The sequence below is a fragment of the Podarcis vaucheri genome (assembly GCF_965113315.1).
Source record: "Podarcis vaucheri genome assembly, chromosome: 1".
NCBI lineage: Eukaryota > Metazoa > Chordata > Lepidosauria > Squamata > Lacertidae > Podarcis > Podarcis vaucheri.
The window spans coordinates 135,007,616-135,025,212 of NC_138759.1; the positions used below are offsets into that span (position 1 = coordinate 135,007,616).

General features: G+C 45.5%; 1 protein-coding gene across 1 annotated transcript in view; it reads left to right on the plus strand.

Annotated features, from left to right (window-relative positions):
• COL6A1 (collagen type VI alpha 1 chain) overlaps nt 1-17,597 on the plus strand; it is a 56,268-nt gene that overhangs the window by 30,040 nt on the left and 8,631 nt on the right. The window contains exons 17-28 of the mRNA XM_082210379.1: nt 66-119; nt 203-238; nt 1,466-1,528; nt 8,255-8,317; nt 11,112-11,174; nt 11,737-11,799; nt 12,520-12,570; nt 12,678-12,713; nt 13,739-13,801; nt 15,584-15,649; nt 16,265-16,300; nt 17,082-17,118. Coding sequence (XP_082066505.1) covers nt 66-119; nt 203-238; nt 1,466-1,528; nt 8,255-8,317; nt 11,112-11,174; nt 11,737-11,799; nt 12,520-12,570; nt 12,678-12,713; nt 13,739-13,801; nt 15,584-15,649; nt 16,265-16,300; nt 17,082-17,118 — 631 coding nt within the window. The remainder of the gene's footprint in view (nt 1-65; nt 120-202; nt 239-1,465; nt 1,529-8,254; nt 8,318-11,111; nt 11,175-11,736; nt 11,800-12,519; nt 12,571-12,677; nt 12,714-13,738; nt 13,802-15,583; nt 15,650-16,264; nt 16,301-17,081; nt 17,119-17,597) is intronic.

The window sequence follows — 17,597 nt, forward strand, 5'->3', positions numbered from 1 at the left end:
GTCACTTATTTCAGAATCCTTTCATTTTAATGTGCTTATTTCTTGTCTCGCATGTGTTTGTTTAGGGACCGCCTGGAGAGTCCGGAGCGCCTGGAGAGAAAGGAGAAATGGGAGATGAGGTAGACATGTAAAAATTCTCCATTGTCTAAATGACCAGATTGCTACACAGATTGGTTTTAACATTTCTTTCCTATTCTTATAGGGAAATCCTGGCCCGGATGGCCCCACAGGAGACAGGGTAAGGCTACTGTTTTCATTACAGGGGAAGTATGCCTGTTGGCTAGAGTAACCAACAATATGAGGACTCGAGCCACCGATTTTGAGTATTCCTCTGAAAACCCAACATAGCAGTAGTTGAGACATGGAGGGCTGATTAAAAGCCATGGGGATGACCTGGCACAGAATGCAGCGACCTGTGAAGTGCTGCAATAAAGAACCTTCTTCAACTCCTGGCTCCAACCTTGTCCCTGGAGGTTCTGGTGGCCTCAGTAGCTGGGAGGGCTTGTTTCCTACTCTGGTAGGTTTGCCAGCTGCAGTCCTTTTGGGTCAGGGATTACTTGACCACAGCACTCTGTGCTCTGGCAACGTCCAGACTGAACTATTGGAATATGCTCTGCACAGGGCTGCCCTTGAAGTTGCCACAAAGGCTTCAACTGGTCCAAAATGCAGCAGAGACACTATTGGCGGGGGTTCCATTCAGAACTCACATAATCCCCATTCAAAAACAGCTGCATTGGCTGCCAGTTTGTTTCTGGGCCCAGTTCAAGGTGTTCACATGAGTGCTAAAGCCCTCAGTGACCACCTAAGAGATTCTTTCAGGAGTTAAGGGACAGTCTTCGTAGTTTCTTATAGGTTTGGGGGTGGCAGAATGGGAGAAGGCATTTTCTGTAGCAGCACCTAAGCTGTGGAATTTCCTCCTCTCAAAGGTGAGTGTTGCATAGTTTTTGTCATGTCCTGAAGACACACCTCTTTGACACCTGAGATACAACAACGGCAAAACAATAATAAAGCAAAGGAAACCCATTTTAAAAGCCTGATGGAATAAAAGAAAGCTTTGGCCTGCCACCAGAATGGTCAACAGAGTGCACTTCCAGGGAAACCACATACAAGGTGCTACAACCAAGAATGCCTTCTTCCCTGTTGCTCTGGGCTGCCTGAGGAATTGAGCATTGCCATCATTTTTATCCTTTTATGAGGCTGATACACCCCTTAAGTCACAGCTGTCCCAGGAGATCTCCCCCTGTCCCCAACATGTTCTCAACTACCTTCTAAATGGGCTTTTGAGGACAAGCTCTTATACTACCTTCCCCACTCAGTTCTGCCAGATGAGAGAAAACCACAACACAGTCGCATTGTCATGTAGCCATCAGATAACAAAGCTGACTGCTATGGCTGTCAGTCAAATTCATAGCTGAATCCAGTTCGCTACAGTTTCCTCATCTCTGACATGTTCTTTATCACACAGGGTGCAAATGGAGAAAGAGGGCCGCTAGGGAACCCTGGTACCCGTGGACCAAGAGGAGAAAAGGTAAACAAGCAAATCCCGAAATAATATTTCAGTAGAGCTTGTTGTCTTTCCTCTCACTGCCTTATTCAATCTCAAGCATGCATGGAAGCTGTCCAAGCTGTGCCAGGCAGAGAGGTCTGCTATATGCTAGCTGGATTTGTTTTTGTCCTTAAATGGGGCCACGCAAAGTTCTGCAGCAGTCCCTGGCATTTTACCCTTCCCATGCGCAATGTCACAACGATCATGTGCCCTGTTCCTGCCTTGTGGCCTGAAGCAAGTGCAGACCACCATAGCTTTAGCAGCCCTCAATTGCCAGTTCATAAGCTCTGGTCTCCAGCACTGACCTACCGCCTTCCCTCTCCTCCTGCCAGGGCTGCATCAGAGCAAGGTATGAAAAATGTGCATTTGTTCAGTGCAGGACTTCCTCAAGGGGCCTTGTATCCCTTCCAAGACTGTGCTTCCTCCCATACGTGTTGTTGCCCAAATAGCCGTAAGACAGCAGGTGCAACATATAGGGGATGAGAAGGGGGAGGAAGCCACTGCCCCTCCTGCCCCACAGCTGGCATCATACATGACGTCAGGTGTGGGGCAGGTAAAGGCAGGGCTCCACAGGAACAACCCAGATCTTACAGCTTCTGTGCTCTGCTCCTCCATCAGCCAACGAGCAGTAGTCTGTCTAGTAGGAGAAAGGCACAAATATATCTTTAGAGCCGGAAAATGTAGTTGTCATTTGTGATATTCACAAGTTGCACGAGGCATGAAGGCGGCCACATAATGTAAAGTTTCAAGCAACCTTTGTATGAGAGGCGGAATAAAGTGCAAAGCTGTAGAGCGGTTTGGGTCAAACATTGCTGAAGTGCTTGAACATCTAAAAAAAGCCTTTTCCCTTTGCTTCCTAAATTACCCATTTCTATTAAAACCTGTTTATGTACTGAATTTCTTACAGCTCTGTTGGCTTGGAGGACCTGCATGACTCACTGGGGAGTTCCTGGATTGCATTCATATATTGGTGCTAAGCAAACCAAGAACAGTGCAGTTGTAGAGGGGAGGGGAGAATGTTTCTTTTCAGGGAGAGGGTTCAGCTCCTCCATACGAACTGGGCGTAAGTAGGAAAATATTTTATATGTCTGTCCCAAGCTGAATCACCCAACAGGCACATGAGCTGGACAACTTGTAGAGTTTATCTATCCAAAACCAACATGGGCAGTGGCGCAACTTCTGCCAGGGAGAACGGAAAAATGTTCTGATGCCACTGAGAAAAATTAGTGCTGATAAATATAAAAAAAACTTCAGTAAGCATCGTGCATTTAAGTCATAGGTTCCCCTTCATTTCATCTGCTCAAGACCTCCCAGGGGAAAAAAAGACATTTTGCATTCTACCATATAAGCCTCAGGCGTTTTCTTTTTCTCTTCCAGCTCACTTGGTCAGTCTGTAAGGTGTCTTTTGAAAACCTTATGGTGAAAATACATCTCTGTAACATTCAACTAACCCCACAGTCAGTATTTTGAGCCTAAGCTTCTATTACATCAGTTCATCTGGGCCAATGTCAGCCAGATCATGCTCTGCCTTAATGCTCTGTGTCCAAGCATGGGGTTGTTGTGGGGTTTTTTTAAGGGGGTTGCCCTGGGCTTTCCCACTGAAAATCCATTCTTTAAAGTTGAATCAGATCAAACATCAATTCAGGTTTTCCACAGATTGGCGCTTGTTCCAATTGAGCTTTAAAGAGGGTTTTCATCGGGAAAGCTCTGGAACAAAAAAAAAGGATGTGTATGCTCCAATACAGAGCTTTAAATCATGGACCATGCCTGGGAAGAGTGGAGGAAAGGTAAGTGAGGTTAAGCCCTTAGACATCCTCCCAAGTAAGGGCTATAGAACGGCAGCCTTAAAGGCCCACCTCCTTTCCTCTGTTAGGGTTGTGCGGTGCAAGAGCTTGTCTTGGACTCTGCCCATTGTGCATGCTTTCGTTTGAGTCGTGTGTCACTGTGTGTCTGGTGTGAAGAAACCTCCTGTCCTAACTGCAAACAGTTTGCTCTCTGCTGTCATGCATAGTGGAAATGGAGCCCATACAAACATAGAAACCCATAAATCAGCTTGATGTGCTGGGCAGGCACAGCAGGAGGAAAGTTCAAGTCTCATCTAAATTTCAGTTTCCTGTTTACATCTCATGTTTTCACAAACAGCAGTTCAGCTGTACTTTGTGAACCAGATGTGGATAAATGTGCCAGCAGAGTGCCTTAAATTAGGGCTCTTTGAAAGGGAGGGAAAAGGGGAGCTCCCAAGGTTTAGGCGCTTTCACGAATGCTGATCTTCAGAATTCATTTGAGCCTCTTCCACAGACAGTGAGCGTTCAACAGTCATTCCTCTGAGGAGTACACTGCTTACCCCAGCTTCTCTAATTCCATATAAAATGTTGGACAAGGTGCTTGTTTCTGTTTGCCAGGCTTTCTCTCTGGCGGGCTGTCCTGAGGCATCATCATTAAAGTGCTCTGAGCTCACCCCAACCATTATGACTTCTTGCAGGTGTGGAATACGGTGCTCTAGACACTCTATTTCCAAGCAGATTGACAGGGAAGTAGTTTTTCGTTGTCGTTAGATGCTTATCGTGTTGATTCAGTTACCTAAGAATGGATGTGGGCCTTGAGCCAGATTCATTAGCACAATGAAAAAGAGCATCTGTGCCCCCTCCAGCAGCTCTGTGGGGCAAAAACCAGGAAAGTCAAATACCCATCATGCAAGTGTCATCACACACACATGTAAACATTTAAGTATAGTTTCTGCATCAGGTTTGGAGCTACACTCTGCAGGCAAAAGACCCAGGATGGGGCATCAATACTGCTGAAATGTTGCTTGTTTGTTTATAGATCTAAATAAACAATATAAAATCATTGGTTCAGCATCACATTACAAAATACAATTGTTTCTTGCTTGTAATGAACAGTTAACATGCCTTCCCTCAAGGTTGCACATCTGTTGTAGGCATATCACATTTTTCAAGTACTCACACAACAGCATATTTTCCATAGGAAAAATGTGGTTCTTCTGTAGTACTAGAGCTGGAATTAGGGTAGTAGCCATTCTTAGAAGGCAAAGCTGCTCCCATCCTGGAGGGAAGCAAAACAGAACTTGGTCCCTCCTGCCATTTTGTCTTTTGTGCCTCTCTGGAAGCCTCTTCAGATCAGTCCAGTCTGGTATCTCTCCCCTCCCTGCCTGCCTGCCTGCCTGCCTGCCTGCCCGCCCTCTCCTCTCTGCCTGTCAGAGGAAGGAAAAAGCTTCTTCCTCAGAGTGAGGCATTCTCTGTGAGGTGGTCTAGGCAAGGGCCTGCCACTCTCTTTTGTTAATTCCTTAAGTTTAGAGCAGGGGTCTGCAACCCGTGGCTCCGGAGCCGCATGTGGCTCTTTTACACCTTTGCCGCGGCTCCGGGGCGGATACTAGCAAGGGGAGGAGGCGCATTGTGCGCCCCGACACTCCCCACTGTGGCGGGCACTGTACTGGCTGTGACGTCGCATGGGGGCGGTGCGTGCGTTAGTCACGCACCGTCCCGACGTCACCTTCCCGCCCGCCACATTGTAAGGGGCATGTACGCTGGTCACTGCATTGAAAGGGGGCATGTACGCTGGTCGCTGTTTTGAAGGGGGGTGAAGAACACACACACACAAAAAGGTAACTTGTTAATTTAACGTTTATTTCTATGAGGAAGAGTAATTCTGAGGGGTCAAACAAAGAAATAATAAAAAGTGACAAAAAGTTATTTTTATAATAACGAGTTTTGCGGCTCCCAGTTTTTTTTTCTTCGGAAACGGGTCCAAGTGGCTCTTTTTGCCTTAAAGGTTGCAGACCCCTGGTTTAGAGAATGCCTAGCCATCCTGGAAAAGCAGCCATGATACAGGAACTCTCCCACGGTGGCTTTCTGTGAGGAAAGACTCCACTTCCCTTCCTCAGAGTGAGGCAGAGAAAGGGACAAGGCACAGCGCTGCCGTGTTACCAACAGCAAAAACAATAAAAATAAGAGAAGCAGGAGAAGGGGCAGCCGTGGGAGGGGGCAGTTGTTTTGTTGCCTTCAAGTGGCACCAGATCCGACACTATCCCTGAGAGGCAGCTCAGACTGAGGGAGAAGGTCTGGCCAAGGCCACCCAGTGAGCTGTGTGACTGGGCTGAAATTGGGGCTGGGTTTCTCTAGTGCTGCCCTTAACTATTGCAAGACATTAAAAATAAACTCTTATGGATGTGATAGGGCAAGGGCAAAAAGCAACTAAATGTTTAGGTGTTATCTTGTGTTTGTGCAGGGAAATGTGCATTCTGAACTGGTACTTCTGTCAGGGTCACTTATTTCTCCTTTTAAGACCAAGAATCGGATTATGTGAGAGCAGCTTCTCCAGCTTTGCAGAGAACTGGCTGCTGCTATCTCTGGCTCCCAATGCACAAGGCAGAAGCTGCGGCATTTCCTGATTTTTCAGGGCAGCCAAATACTCCGCTCATGTCAAGGTTTGGCACCACTGAGAAGGAAGAGGAACTGCCATGTGCTTCTTGGGACAGGCCGCTCCTCTAATGTATTCATTTCTGCAAACAAAGAAAAAACTGTCCTCTAAAGGTACCCGGAGGAGTCTGGCCCTCCATTGCAGGGCCCATCAGAAGTGGAGTACTCAGCCCCAGCCACACAGCCTCTGCTCATTGTGGGTGATGGAAGCTGCAGCCCCACTCCTGCTCCATTGCCATAGATGTCACAGTGCTGCTTTCCTCTTGGGAAGTGGGCTGACAAGTGACTGTCTCTCCACGAGCGATTTCTCAGCTGTGGGGCTGCAAGAAGCCATTCTGCTTCCCATCAGAACCCCAAGTTCTTTTAATGAATACAAATCAGCTCAGCAAGGCCACCAGGGAGCTGTTGGTAAATGCCTGTTGCCAGTCAGTTTCCACGTATGCCACTATCCTGGCTTCTTGCCCTTCTCTTGTATAACAATCCCATAGGTATTTGCACAACAATATCTTGGCCGCCTGCAGAAAGAAAGCGCTGCACACAGAGAATTTGAAATGGGGGGTGAATTGTCCAGATCATTCTTTAAGCAAGAATGTAGCCTTGGTTGGGCTATGAGTAGAGTCACTCATCGTGAACCTCTGCTCATAAAGGACTGAGAAGAGGAGAGGTATTGTAGGGAAGGACATCAGAAGGAAAGATCATAAATTTTTCCAGTATGCCGTAACAGCCGCCAGAATAGTGTTGGCACAGAGGTGGAAGCAGGAGGAAATTCCAAAGGTAGAAGAATGGAGAGCAAAATTAATAGAATACGCAGAATTGGACAAATTAACAGGGAAGATTAGATATACAAAAGACCAAAAATTTATAAAGGACTGGGAGAAATTTGTGTGTTACCTGGAAAATAACTATGGTGTAAATACAACGCTGGTGGGATTTAAAGAGGCTTTGTAAAGAACTAATGAATATTGTTTAATAGGAATATAGGAGGAAAGGAGGGGTAAATGGCAATATGGAAGAATGGAATGTGTACCAAAAGAATAACTATGAAAGAATGTCAGCGACGTTGAAGGAAGTCGAAAATGGATATGAGTTGTTGTAAAATAGATAAAATGTATAAGGAGTTGGATTTAATAAAAGCATTTAAAAAAAAAAAAAAGAGAAGAGGAGAGCCAAAGTGGATGAGATTTTGGCTGTGGGCAAAGGGCCAGCCTGCTCCATGGAGGCCCTGCCATGTACAAACCCTTCCCACGCAAGCGGACACAGGACTCATCCACACTGCCGCTTGTCTCAGGCTTTCTAGGCATGGGTCCAAGCAGTTTTCCTTGTGCCCCACCACTTTCCCTGGGAAAACCCTCTGTTTACTGCTGAATTGGAAGAAACTTCAGTCCGCAAAAAAACTGAATAATGTTTGTTCTGATTCAGCAGCAAACAGAGGGGGAGCAGTGTGGATGAGCCCCCATTTGCATGCAGAATTTGCTCAGTTGCTGCTGTGCTGACTCAGCATTAAAACAGACCAGTCACTCATATGGCTCATGTGGAATACTTACATGGGATTTATCCTCCTTGATTTATCCTCATGTTTCTTTTGGCCCATTTGAAACTACTGGACTTCTCAGGAATCATGTCTAAATCTTGAGTTTTCAGGTCTTCTGGAAACCGTTCTCTTGGATTATGGTAATGACAATCCCATATTCATGTCGAAACTCAAATGGCTGATGTGGTGAACGTGAGCAAGCTGTGAACAAAACCATTCTATCTGTTGATGATCCACATGTCACAAACTCCTCTGGAGCACAACACCCCCCAAAAAGAGGGGGGGAACCTGTCATTTTTTTAAAAGCGTTACTGCTCTATGTGTCCAGCACTATGATGCCAAGAGTTTATTTTTGTCATCCTACAACACCCCCTCCAAATGTGTCCATTTTGTTGAAAAAAGTTTTAGCATTAAAAAAGTATTTTACTGAGCACTCCTGCACGTCCCCTGCTGTGATGCCAAAGGGTTTTTGTGACTCACAAAAAAAAATTAGACTTCAGTCCCACCTTCATAGATGGCTGTCATTCACTGTGGTCAATGTGGACTAACCAGGTTAGTCATCGCTGCTCTAGGGATTTTCTGCTTGATATGGGTTGGTCTCATCTCTGCTGATTACAGGGGAAATCCAGCACAATTAGATATGGAGAAGACACCTTACTCCTGTAATTATCATGTTTGTTTGCTGTTCCATTCTGCAAAGTATTTTTGTTGATGCCTTTTCAATTTCTTCTTGGTTTTTAGGGTGAGCCAGGGCCACAGGGTGACCAAGGACGAGAAGGACCTTTTGGACCACCTGGAGAGCCAGTAAGCCATTGTCCACCCACTTGGTAGTCCATATCTGTTGAATGGGCAGAGGCAAAAGGCAAGCTAATGCATGCGAGGGAACAAGAGATCAGCTCAGGATCCCAGCCAGGTCTACAGCAGCTAGAGAGAGCTCTTAGGCGCTTCTCCACAACCCTTGTCTGGTCTGCATGTTACCTCTCACCCACAGTGAAAGCTGGAAATTGCCATGTGTTGGTTGAGAAAATTTCAACAAAATGAATTTTTGGCAGGGAACAATGTAATGAAGTAACAGTGCTAAAATTAATAAAAATAGACCAATAAGCATCAAGCGTCAAGAAAAATCAGGCAAGGGATGGGGAACTTGTGGCTCTCCAGAAGTTGCTGGAGGTGAACAAAGGGAGGGCCACAGTTTCCCAGTCCTTGAAATAAGACTTGGTCCTTTCACTTTGGGTTCTTTAGCACTCAATCGGCACAAACGACAATTCTGGTTTTCCCTGGATTGCCATTTCTTCCAATCTGTTGCTAAAGAGCGGGTTTTCCCTTGGAAAAGGAGTGGGGCAAAGGGAAAACTACTTGGACCCGTGCCTAGAAAGTGTGGGTCTTGCAGAAAACCACTCAGATGTGTGATTTCTAGGCACAGGAGAAGCAGAAGTGTGGAAGAACCCTTTGTGAATGAGAAAACCTTGGCTGCATCCTGAATATCTTGAAACTCATAGTATAGGGTTGTGCAGATACTATTAATGACACAACCAGTTTGGTCTTAATGATGTTTTATTACATTTTCATTTTTTTACCCTTCCTAGTTGCCCAAGTGTACCCCGGGGGTAGTGTATCCTTCCTCGGGTTCCAGAAATTCTTGTCCTGTTTTTCAAGAAAGGATTCTTTGCTCTGGTCTGTTTGCCAAAATGCATCCCATCCAGTCTGTTGTGAAGTATCAGTTTTTGTAGCAATAGTATTGAGCGTAGTTGAAATTAAATGCAGGTGTTCTCTGTCAGAAGGAATAATTAAAAACAGCCTGCTAGAAGAAAAGCTGCTAGAATAAAAGCTGGCATAAGTCCCACCCTGGAGATGAGAGCCTTCCCCAAATCCGTTGGCTCACACTGGTTGGTGCAGGAGCTGTCTGCCTGCACTGTGCAGCACAGAAAGCAGCTCAGAGGTTGGTGTAGACGCGTTCTTCAAAATGGGAGAAGACAGCTGCACAGCTACCCAAGGGATGTTACGCCACAATTATTTGATCTGACCATAGTAAGATACGTACATTTTAAGATGTTTAAGATACATACATGGACAAGGTGATGTAGGCACTTGAATTTGTGACTAAAAGGACAAATAAATCATCATTTGAACTGATGTGAACATCATAAAAATCTGAAGCCCACCTTTCAGGAAAGAAGTAGGACTGGCTACAAGTTTTGGGGAAATGCAGAGGTTGGGGAATAGACCAACCGATTCTGTCTTGTTCCCTCCTCTTTCCTGGCAAAACCAGAGTGGAGGCTGGACGGGGTAACCTTTGAGGTCTTCCAGCCCTACAATTCCATGATCCTACTAGCGCTTTGCTTTTGTTCAGTTACAGTGAATTTCTGGCTCTTCAGTCTACAGCACAGGAATGTTGACACTGCTTAATTCCAGCACCCACCTCCAAATAAAAAATGGTCCTTATTCCCTTCCAGGGCACATTTGTTAACAATATGTACCCTACGCTCATTTTCCCCTCCCCAAGACAGATGTTGCCTTTCATTTAGTTCCTATGACAGCTTTGGCCGTTCTTTTCGAGGGGGAGAGAAAAGTCAAATTCTTACACCTTCTGCCAGGAAATGCTGTCTCATGCTGTCCATGCCTTCTAACCCCATTCTATGACACAAACAAATCGGACTGTGTGACATTTTCCAGTTGCTTCATATTAGTTATTCTTGTGCACGTTGATTTAGAAAATGGTTCAGCATTACTGCCCTGGGCTCCTTTGGGAGGAAGGTGGAATATAAAGTGAGTGAGTGAGTGAGTGAGTGAGTGAGTGAGTGAGTGAGTGAGTAAACAAACAAACAAACAAACAAATGCATTCCGGTTACACAGGTCAGCCTGTGAATAAAGCATCAGTAGTCCAATTCTATGCATGGCTACTCAGAAGTGTGTCCAATTGGACTTGCTCTCTGAGTGCAACTCGGAACTGTTAGATCCAGATAGGCCCGTGATGTATGCAGCGGCGTAGGTGAGTTGTCAGCACCCGGGGCAACGCAAGTAATTTGCGCCCCCTAACCCGGGGCAAGGCACGTAATTTGCGCCCCCCAACCCCTAACCTGCGAGTTGCCGCTGGCGCTGCTGCCCAAACGACGCCGCTTGCCCGAGGAGGAGGGGGGCAGAGAGGCGGGAAAATGCAACGGCCCAGCAGCTGCAGCAGCAGCGGCGGAGGCGGGGCTGTGAGGAGGGGCTGCCTGGTGCGTCCTCCGCGGCGAGCGCAGAGAGCCGCTGCCTGCCGGGCGCCTTCAGCCGGGCGCCGCGAGACATGCGGCTCTGCTACAGTCTGCGCCCGAGGCTCTTCGGCGACTCCGGAGGCAGCGAGCGCGCGCCCCCCCCGAAGTTGCGCCCGGTGCGGCCGGCACCCCTGGCACCCCCCACGCTACGCCACTGGATGTATGTCAAGTCATTCACATTTCAGTTCTGCCAATCCATCATGAAATCATATAGCCGATAAGCCAAAGGGATTCACCAGGAGGTCATTGAGGGAGTTTGGAGCTGAGGCTTTTGCTCTTTGCACAACTTTATGCTGACCACATATTTTGAAAGGTGAAGCCATTGAGATGTCCTCCCATTTTTCTAGGGTGAAGCAGGCCCAGCTGGTCCTAAAGGGTACAGAGGAGATGAAGGCCCTTCTGGACCGGAGGTTAGTATATTCTAATGCCCATGATTAGGGGATCTGTTCCTGGCCTCAAGAGCTTAAAAGGCCACACGCTTCATAGACAGCAATGTTGCAGAATGCTATGCTGCAGAAGTCAGAGAGCATCGTGTGTTTTTATGACATACAGAGTTATACATCAAAGGCTACTTAGAAGACATGGAATCTAGTGTGTCTTCTGCCCCTGCTTGCTCCTCTGGGCAACCCCCACTTACACCCCTGGCCAACCCCCTCCCAGCCCCAATAGTTAGGACTTCAAAGTGAACCACTTCGAAGGGCTTTCAAAGGGCTTTCAAACTGCCCTTTGTAAACATCCTTTCCAATGGAAATTTGATCAGTAAAATAAAAAAAGTTGCCATTTGCAGTATCTTAGCAACCCATTTGCAAAGACAACCCCATCTGGAAAGCCCATAGAGTCCTATAGAACATTAAAGGCAAACTATGTATTTATTTAGTATTTAAGGCACCAGAGGATGATTCGCTGTTTATGTCTCAACAAGTGCTGCCCATATGGCAATGACTTTGATGCTTTCCCCTATGTGCTTTATAGGGTCCTAAAGGACTGCCTGGCCCACCTGGATTACCTGGAGAAACTGGCTTGATGGGTGACAGGGTGAGTGTCCTAAAGGAAGCGTGCAAAACGTGAGAGGAGACCACCGAGCTGGACCAGGAGGACTCTGCCCAGTCCTCTTCCTCCCAGCTCCTTGGGAAGCAACTTCGCCAGACCTGAGAAGCAAATGGTGGCCAGGGGGAGAGGGGAACAGAGCAAACCAGGTACTCACTGGAGTGTCTGAGGAGAAAATGGGGGGAGGGGAGGAGAAATCCATCCCCATCTGAGAGCGGCTGCTGTGCTTCGCTTACTTCTCCCTCAGGCTCCCTCCATGTCCCTTTCTTCTCCCTCGCCCACCTGCCAGATGCAGCGCTGCTGAGGAGAAAAAGGGAAGCAGGGCTTCCCCAGCCCTGCTCTCATTGCTGCCTCACTCGTGAACCTGCAAGAAACCAGGGCTGCTGTGTCCAGTCGCCAGTCACGGGCTCCAGAACAACCGTCAGCCCCACCTCTTCCCTCTTGGGTCCCCCCCACTCTCAGCCTCTGTTTCTCTAGCCAGCCACCCTCCCTTCATCCCACTCTTTCTAGCCATGGCCACAACGGCCTTCAGGTGGGAACCGGCACCCTTTTTTCTAGGCGGGGGAAAGCACTGCCTGTAACATAAAGTTCTTTGGTGGCTAGCAATGAGTCGATCCCAGGGACCCTGCCAGCTTAATAGACTAAGGACATACAAGGTTCATAAACTAAACTTTGACGTCTCCTCTTGGTTTTGGAACTTCCTCTTAGGGAGAAGATGGCCGAGCAGGAAATGGCACAGATGGTTTCCCCGGTTTCCCGGTGAGTTTCACCCCAGAAGGCCAAAGTTTAAGAAAGAATTCAGACAAAGCTTATTACCACTTGCATTCTTTTTTTATTTAACTTCCTATTTTCCTTCTCTTCCTAAGGGATATCCTGGCAACAGAGGTGATCCTGGGGCTAATGTAAGTCTCAGTCTCTCCTTTCTTTACTCTTGGTACTCAGGCATGCCATATCTCCTCCCCAGTCCCTGCACAAACAGGTTGAAAGTATCAAGCAATGAAATCATATGCTGGTATATTTGTTAATATACAGTACAGTAATATACAGAACAGTAATGTGGAACAGCTTTAGAGCTGATACTTGTAGTTTTTGAAAAGATAAACAAGATCTTTGGGAGATTTTCAGGTAACACCATTATCTGGAGAGAAAAGTGTGATTGTGAATTATTGTACTAGTCTATTGGTAAAAGCAACTTAACTGGAAAGCAGGATGCAAGCAGGATGCAAGCAGACTTCTCCAAGTTTAGGCTACAAGAACTTTTCATAAATTTCTTCTCTGACTCAGATCAAAATATTGCTGGCTGCCATCCTATGTCACTACCAGCCCTTTCTGCCACTGCCAGCAGTCCATTCACAACACAGTGCCCTGTTCCCTTCCCACAAGTGGGAACTGTTGCTCTCAGGAGGACTACATATCCCATGGTCCCTGGCGCTTTGTGCCCCAGTGCTCTGCTAATCAATATAGAAGGATAATATGAATTGTGTTCATATTTTCACCACAAGAAATTCTGCTGTTCCCAATTTAATCCAAAGCAAATTTGAGAGAGCTTGCCCTTTGTGCTGAAAAGCCTTTCCTTGGCTAAGCATCTTATTGCAAATTGTAAACAGTACACTAATAACTGTTTGCCTAATGTTTCTAATAAGCATATGAGAGGTTTTGCCCACATTCTACCCAGAATTGCCTTGCACTGCAGGGGAGGCAGATGATTGCTCTGAATGTAGCTTGGGAAGAAAAGGTCTAGGTCCAACAGATGGAATGTATCTGAACGCCTTCTGGTGATCTCTTCTTGCCTGCAATCAAGCATGTTGACAAGAAGCAGAGAGCACTGTGTCTATGGACAATGCCTCTTTCCATGGTTAACTGCAGGAGCTGAGTGCCACGTGGTTTGTATACTTCTGCCCAATGGCCTTATATCTTCCCTTTTCAGGGTACCAAAGGCTATCCTGGTCCCAAAGGCGATGAAGGAGAGATCGGAGACCCAGGGCTGGAAGTAAGTAAAAGAACAGGATAGATTGTGCAATATAATCCATGAGTTTTATTTCCCACCATACATCTTTATTTGAAATATATGATAAAGTATTCAGCAATATTATTCAATACTTTAACACCCATCCATTATACTATTCAAAAATATGTGGAGGGTGTAGTAGAAAACTTGTCTGGACAGATAGGGAAGTGAGAGTGTGTATTTGGAAAGAATTGAGTTGCCTTGGTCATGGAAGACAGGCAGAACAGGAGAAGAAAATTTCTGTTCCCTTTTAGAAACGACAAAATAACTCCTATTTACCAAGTCTTTGAAAAAAACTAATTGAAATAAGTGATGACACAGAAAAGAGAAAACACAATTTGGCCAACTTTAGCTGAGTTCGCCATCTGAGACAACAGCTAGAATTAGAAATATGCAATTACCTACAGATGAAACATTCTTGATTCAAGTACGTGCTGTGGAAACAAATGGGGATTCCTTCCACCTAAATGCATTTAGGTTTGCAGTTTACATTTCTGAGAGACATTAATTGTTATTTATTTGTTTAAGAATTTATGTCAATATAGTGTACAATTCATTCTAAACAATATAAAAATGCACATTAAAACCAGCTTAAAATCAAACAACCTAAAACCCAAGATAGAAGAGAGAACATTAATAAACACCAGTTGAAATAATAATCAAATATACATTATTTGCTATCAAAGGCTTGAGTGATCAGGACCATCTTAGTCTAGTGCTTCAAAGATAGCCATGGTGGTACCAGGCAAATGTTCCTGGGAAAGGCCACTTGAAGGGCCAACACAGGAAAGGCCTAACATTTGAAGGCTTCAATATCCATTAGGAGCAAGGCTTCAGATGATGATCTCAGCAGACAGACAGGCTCATGACAGAGGTGGTGTGTGATGGGCAGGTACATGAATTTAACTACCAAAGATTGGAGCACTTGTTTGGGGGTTTTGAATTTAGAAAAAAATATGACAAAGGAGGAAATGATAGAAGTTTATAAACTTATGAGCAGTAGGGAGTGAGTGGATAAAGGAGATTCTTCTCCCACTTTCATAACATTAGAACTCGGGATCACTCAATTAATCTTCGTTTTGCATGGGGGTTCCATTCTGAACCCCTGCATGAGTCGGCGGAGCACATGTCAACCTGCTCTGCCCTGTTCCACCCCTGCCCCATTCCGCCCCTTTTCCATGCTGTCTTTATGACCTTTTGGGGCTAACTTCTGTGCCGTGCACAGGATCGTGATTGCATGTCATTCAGACATGCCTAAATCAGTTGTTGCCTGTACATAAAAGACAGCACCATTTCATACAGTGAATAAATAACTTATGGAACTCACTGCCACAATGTATGAACTAGAGTTCCAAAGGAAGTGATAAAAACATTATAGGACCAATTTTCAGGCTTTTTATCATGGGTGACGATGGAGTGATTTATCTTTTCAAAATATGTGTGAATTACTATAAATGTATAGATGTCATCTGCATTCAGGTAAGATTTATGTATTTCTCATCTGTTCACATGTTGCAGATTCTCCTGAGAGTGCCGTGTTGTGGCTCTTGCACCTTCCATACCTGGGGGGAAAGTGACATGCAACCCACTCCTTAGATAGGAAGTGATCTCACAGATGCTAATCGGCCAGTTTGATTGCTCAGTTGTCATAGTAAGAAAGTTGAGCAAAGGCAGCCCAGAAGTCCTTCTCTAACTTGAATGTCTGCTTTAACACAGAAAAGAGTGTAAGCGTCCCCTTAGGAAATGGGTGTCTTTTTCTTCCAGAGCAATGCAACTGGGACCCGAGGCATGAAAGGAGCCAAAGGTTACAGAGGACCAGAAGGACCCCCAGTGAGTAATAAAGTTCCCACTAACTATGGATTATGAAGGAACAGGCCTTTGGGGAGCTACTTGGGATATATTACTATATACAATAACTGACTAGCTAATAGTCTTTTATCAAAATGCCTTAGGTAACAAATTGCACCTGAGCCAATGCCCGGTGCTCTTACGAGGATAGCAACAAGAATATCTTCACAACTCTCAAGAAGAAGAAATATCAACCACAACATTCAAAGGCATTTTCATTGGCAGAGATTCTAATCCTCATAGCCAGATGACTATGAGTACAAGTGGGGAGGTGTATAATTTGGATTATGAGTAATTAAAAGAACTACAGTGGGGATCCCTTGGTTTTAATTTTTGGTGAGAAGTGTTTGGTTAGGAGGGTTTCCTGTTTTTGAGGGGTGTTGCCAGTTTATTTCTTTGTCTGTGTGGGGGGATCCCTGCGGTAGCAACTTGTACCCTAGCCCATTTGTTCTGGGATTAGAGCTCATCTCATCACTCTCTAAGGCACCACAGGACTCTGCCATTTTTGTAACAACTGTCTGACATAGCTTTCTCTCTGGAATTTGTCTGATGCAACTAAGTATTCTCTTGGCACTTGTACAATGTGTTGTTTTCCAGGGACCTGCAGGACCCAGAGGCCCTCCAGGACCAGATGTGAGTAAAACCGGCCTTACATGACACTTGGGTCCTTCTCTTAGTGAAGGGTTGAGTGATTGTGGAGGGAAGTGTTCAGCAAAGCAAAACAGAGTAGAGATGCACTCTGGCTTGTCCTAACAAAGCTCAGTCCCTGAGTCAGTGACTTTCCCTTCTTAGCTTTCAGTAGTATTTCTAGCTATCTGTCTTTCCTTTTGATGATCTGACTTTAAAGTGAAGAAAACAGAGGTGACTTGTTCTGGACCTTCCTTACAGCCTTGCATTTTCTTTCACTGGTAGACACCCCAGATCCAGCCTTTGCCCCCTCCTTGTTCCTTATGCCAGTTCTGAGATTTATACGCTCATGGGGGGGGGGGGCTCCCACAACCCATAGACTAACTTTGCTTGTACAGTACTGTAGTCAGCTAAGAGGGGACAACTTCAGAATGGCAGATCAAATGGCCATCTTTTCAAGGAAGCAAGGAATAAGCACCCATTCACAATATTAACTAGAATTCATTACTTTACCCTGAAATCAAGACTAAAGTGACAGTGTTGTTTCCACCAATGGAAACTACCTTCTTTGCTTCCTGCTTATTAGATAATACTCCACAAATGCAGCCTGCCCTCTCAGAAAAACATCTAATGCTTCACATACTGCCTGGTGACTTGATTGCTAAATGTTGACAGGGCTATTTTCTTGGGCTATAACTGCAATGAAGGGCCCATCTAAAGGGGGGTGCAGAATGATTCTTAATTTCCAAGACCTGGATGACACCAATGTTTTTTCGTTTGTTTCCAGGAATGTGAAATTTTGGATATCATCATGAAAATGTGCTGTAAGTATTCTGACTCCTACTGTTGCAGAATTAGCAGCTGTATCATTACCAGTGACCAAGTTAGAATAAGAAACAATAGGTTGTTGACTTTAACCAAGCTTCACACCATCACATTGATTCTGGGATCCAAGTCTTCATGTTTCTAAATGGATTCAGGCTCAATGTTACAGAACCAAGGAGCCAGCTTGGCTCTAGTCAACAGAATTCATTGCCCAGAGTCATCTGAAAACCAGTTGGATCTATCATGCAGCAAGGGCCCATTATCAATTCCCCCCCCCCATCAGGTCCCAAGGGCCAGTCTATTGGTTTTTTGGACCAGTAACAAGCCTTGTATCCTATCTTCCTCTAATTCAATTTTTTTAAGTGTGTAGCGTGACTCAAGCTTGGAGGGGACTTCTCCTCCATTAAGTACTGTATTTCTGGTGTGAACCCAAGAGAAAGGGAAATTGAAACCTGATTCTGTGTGCTGCCTGTTTTGG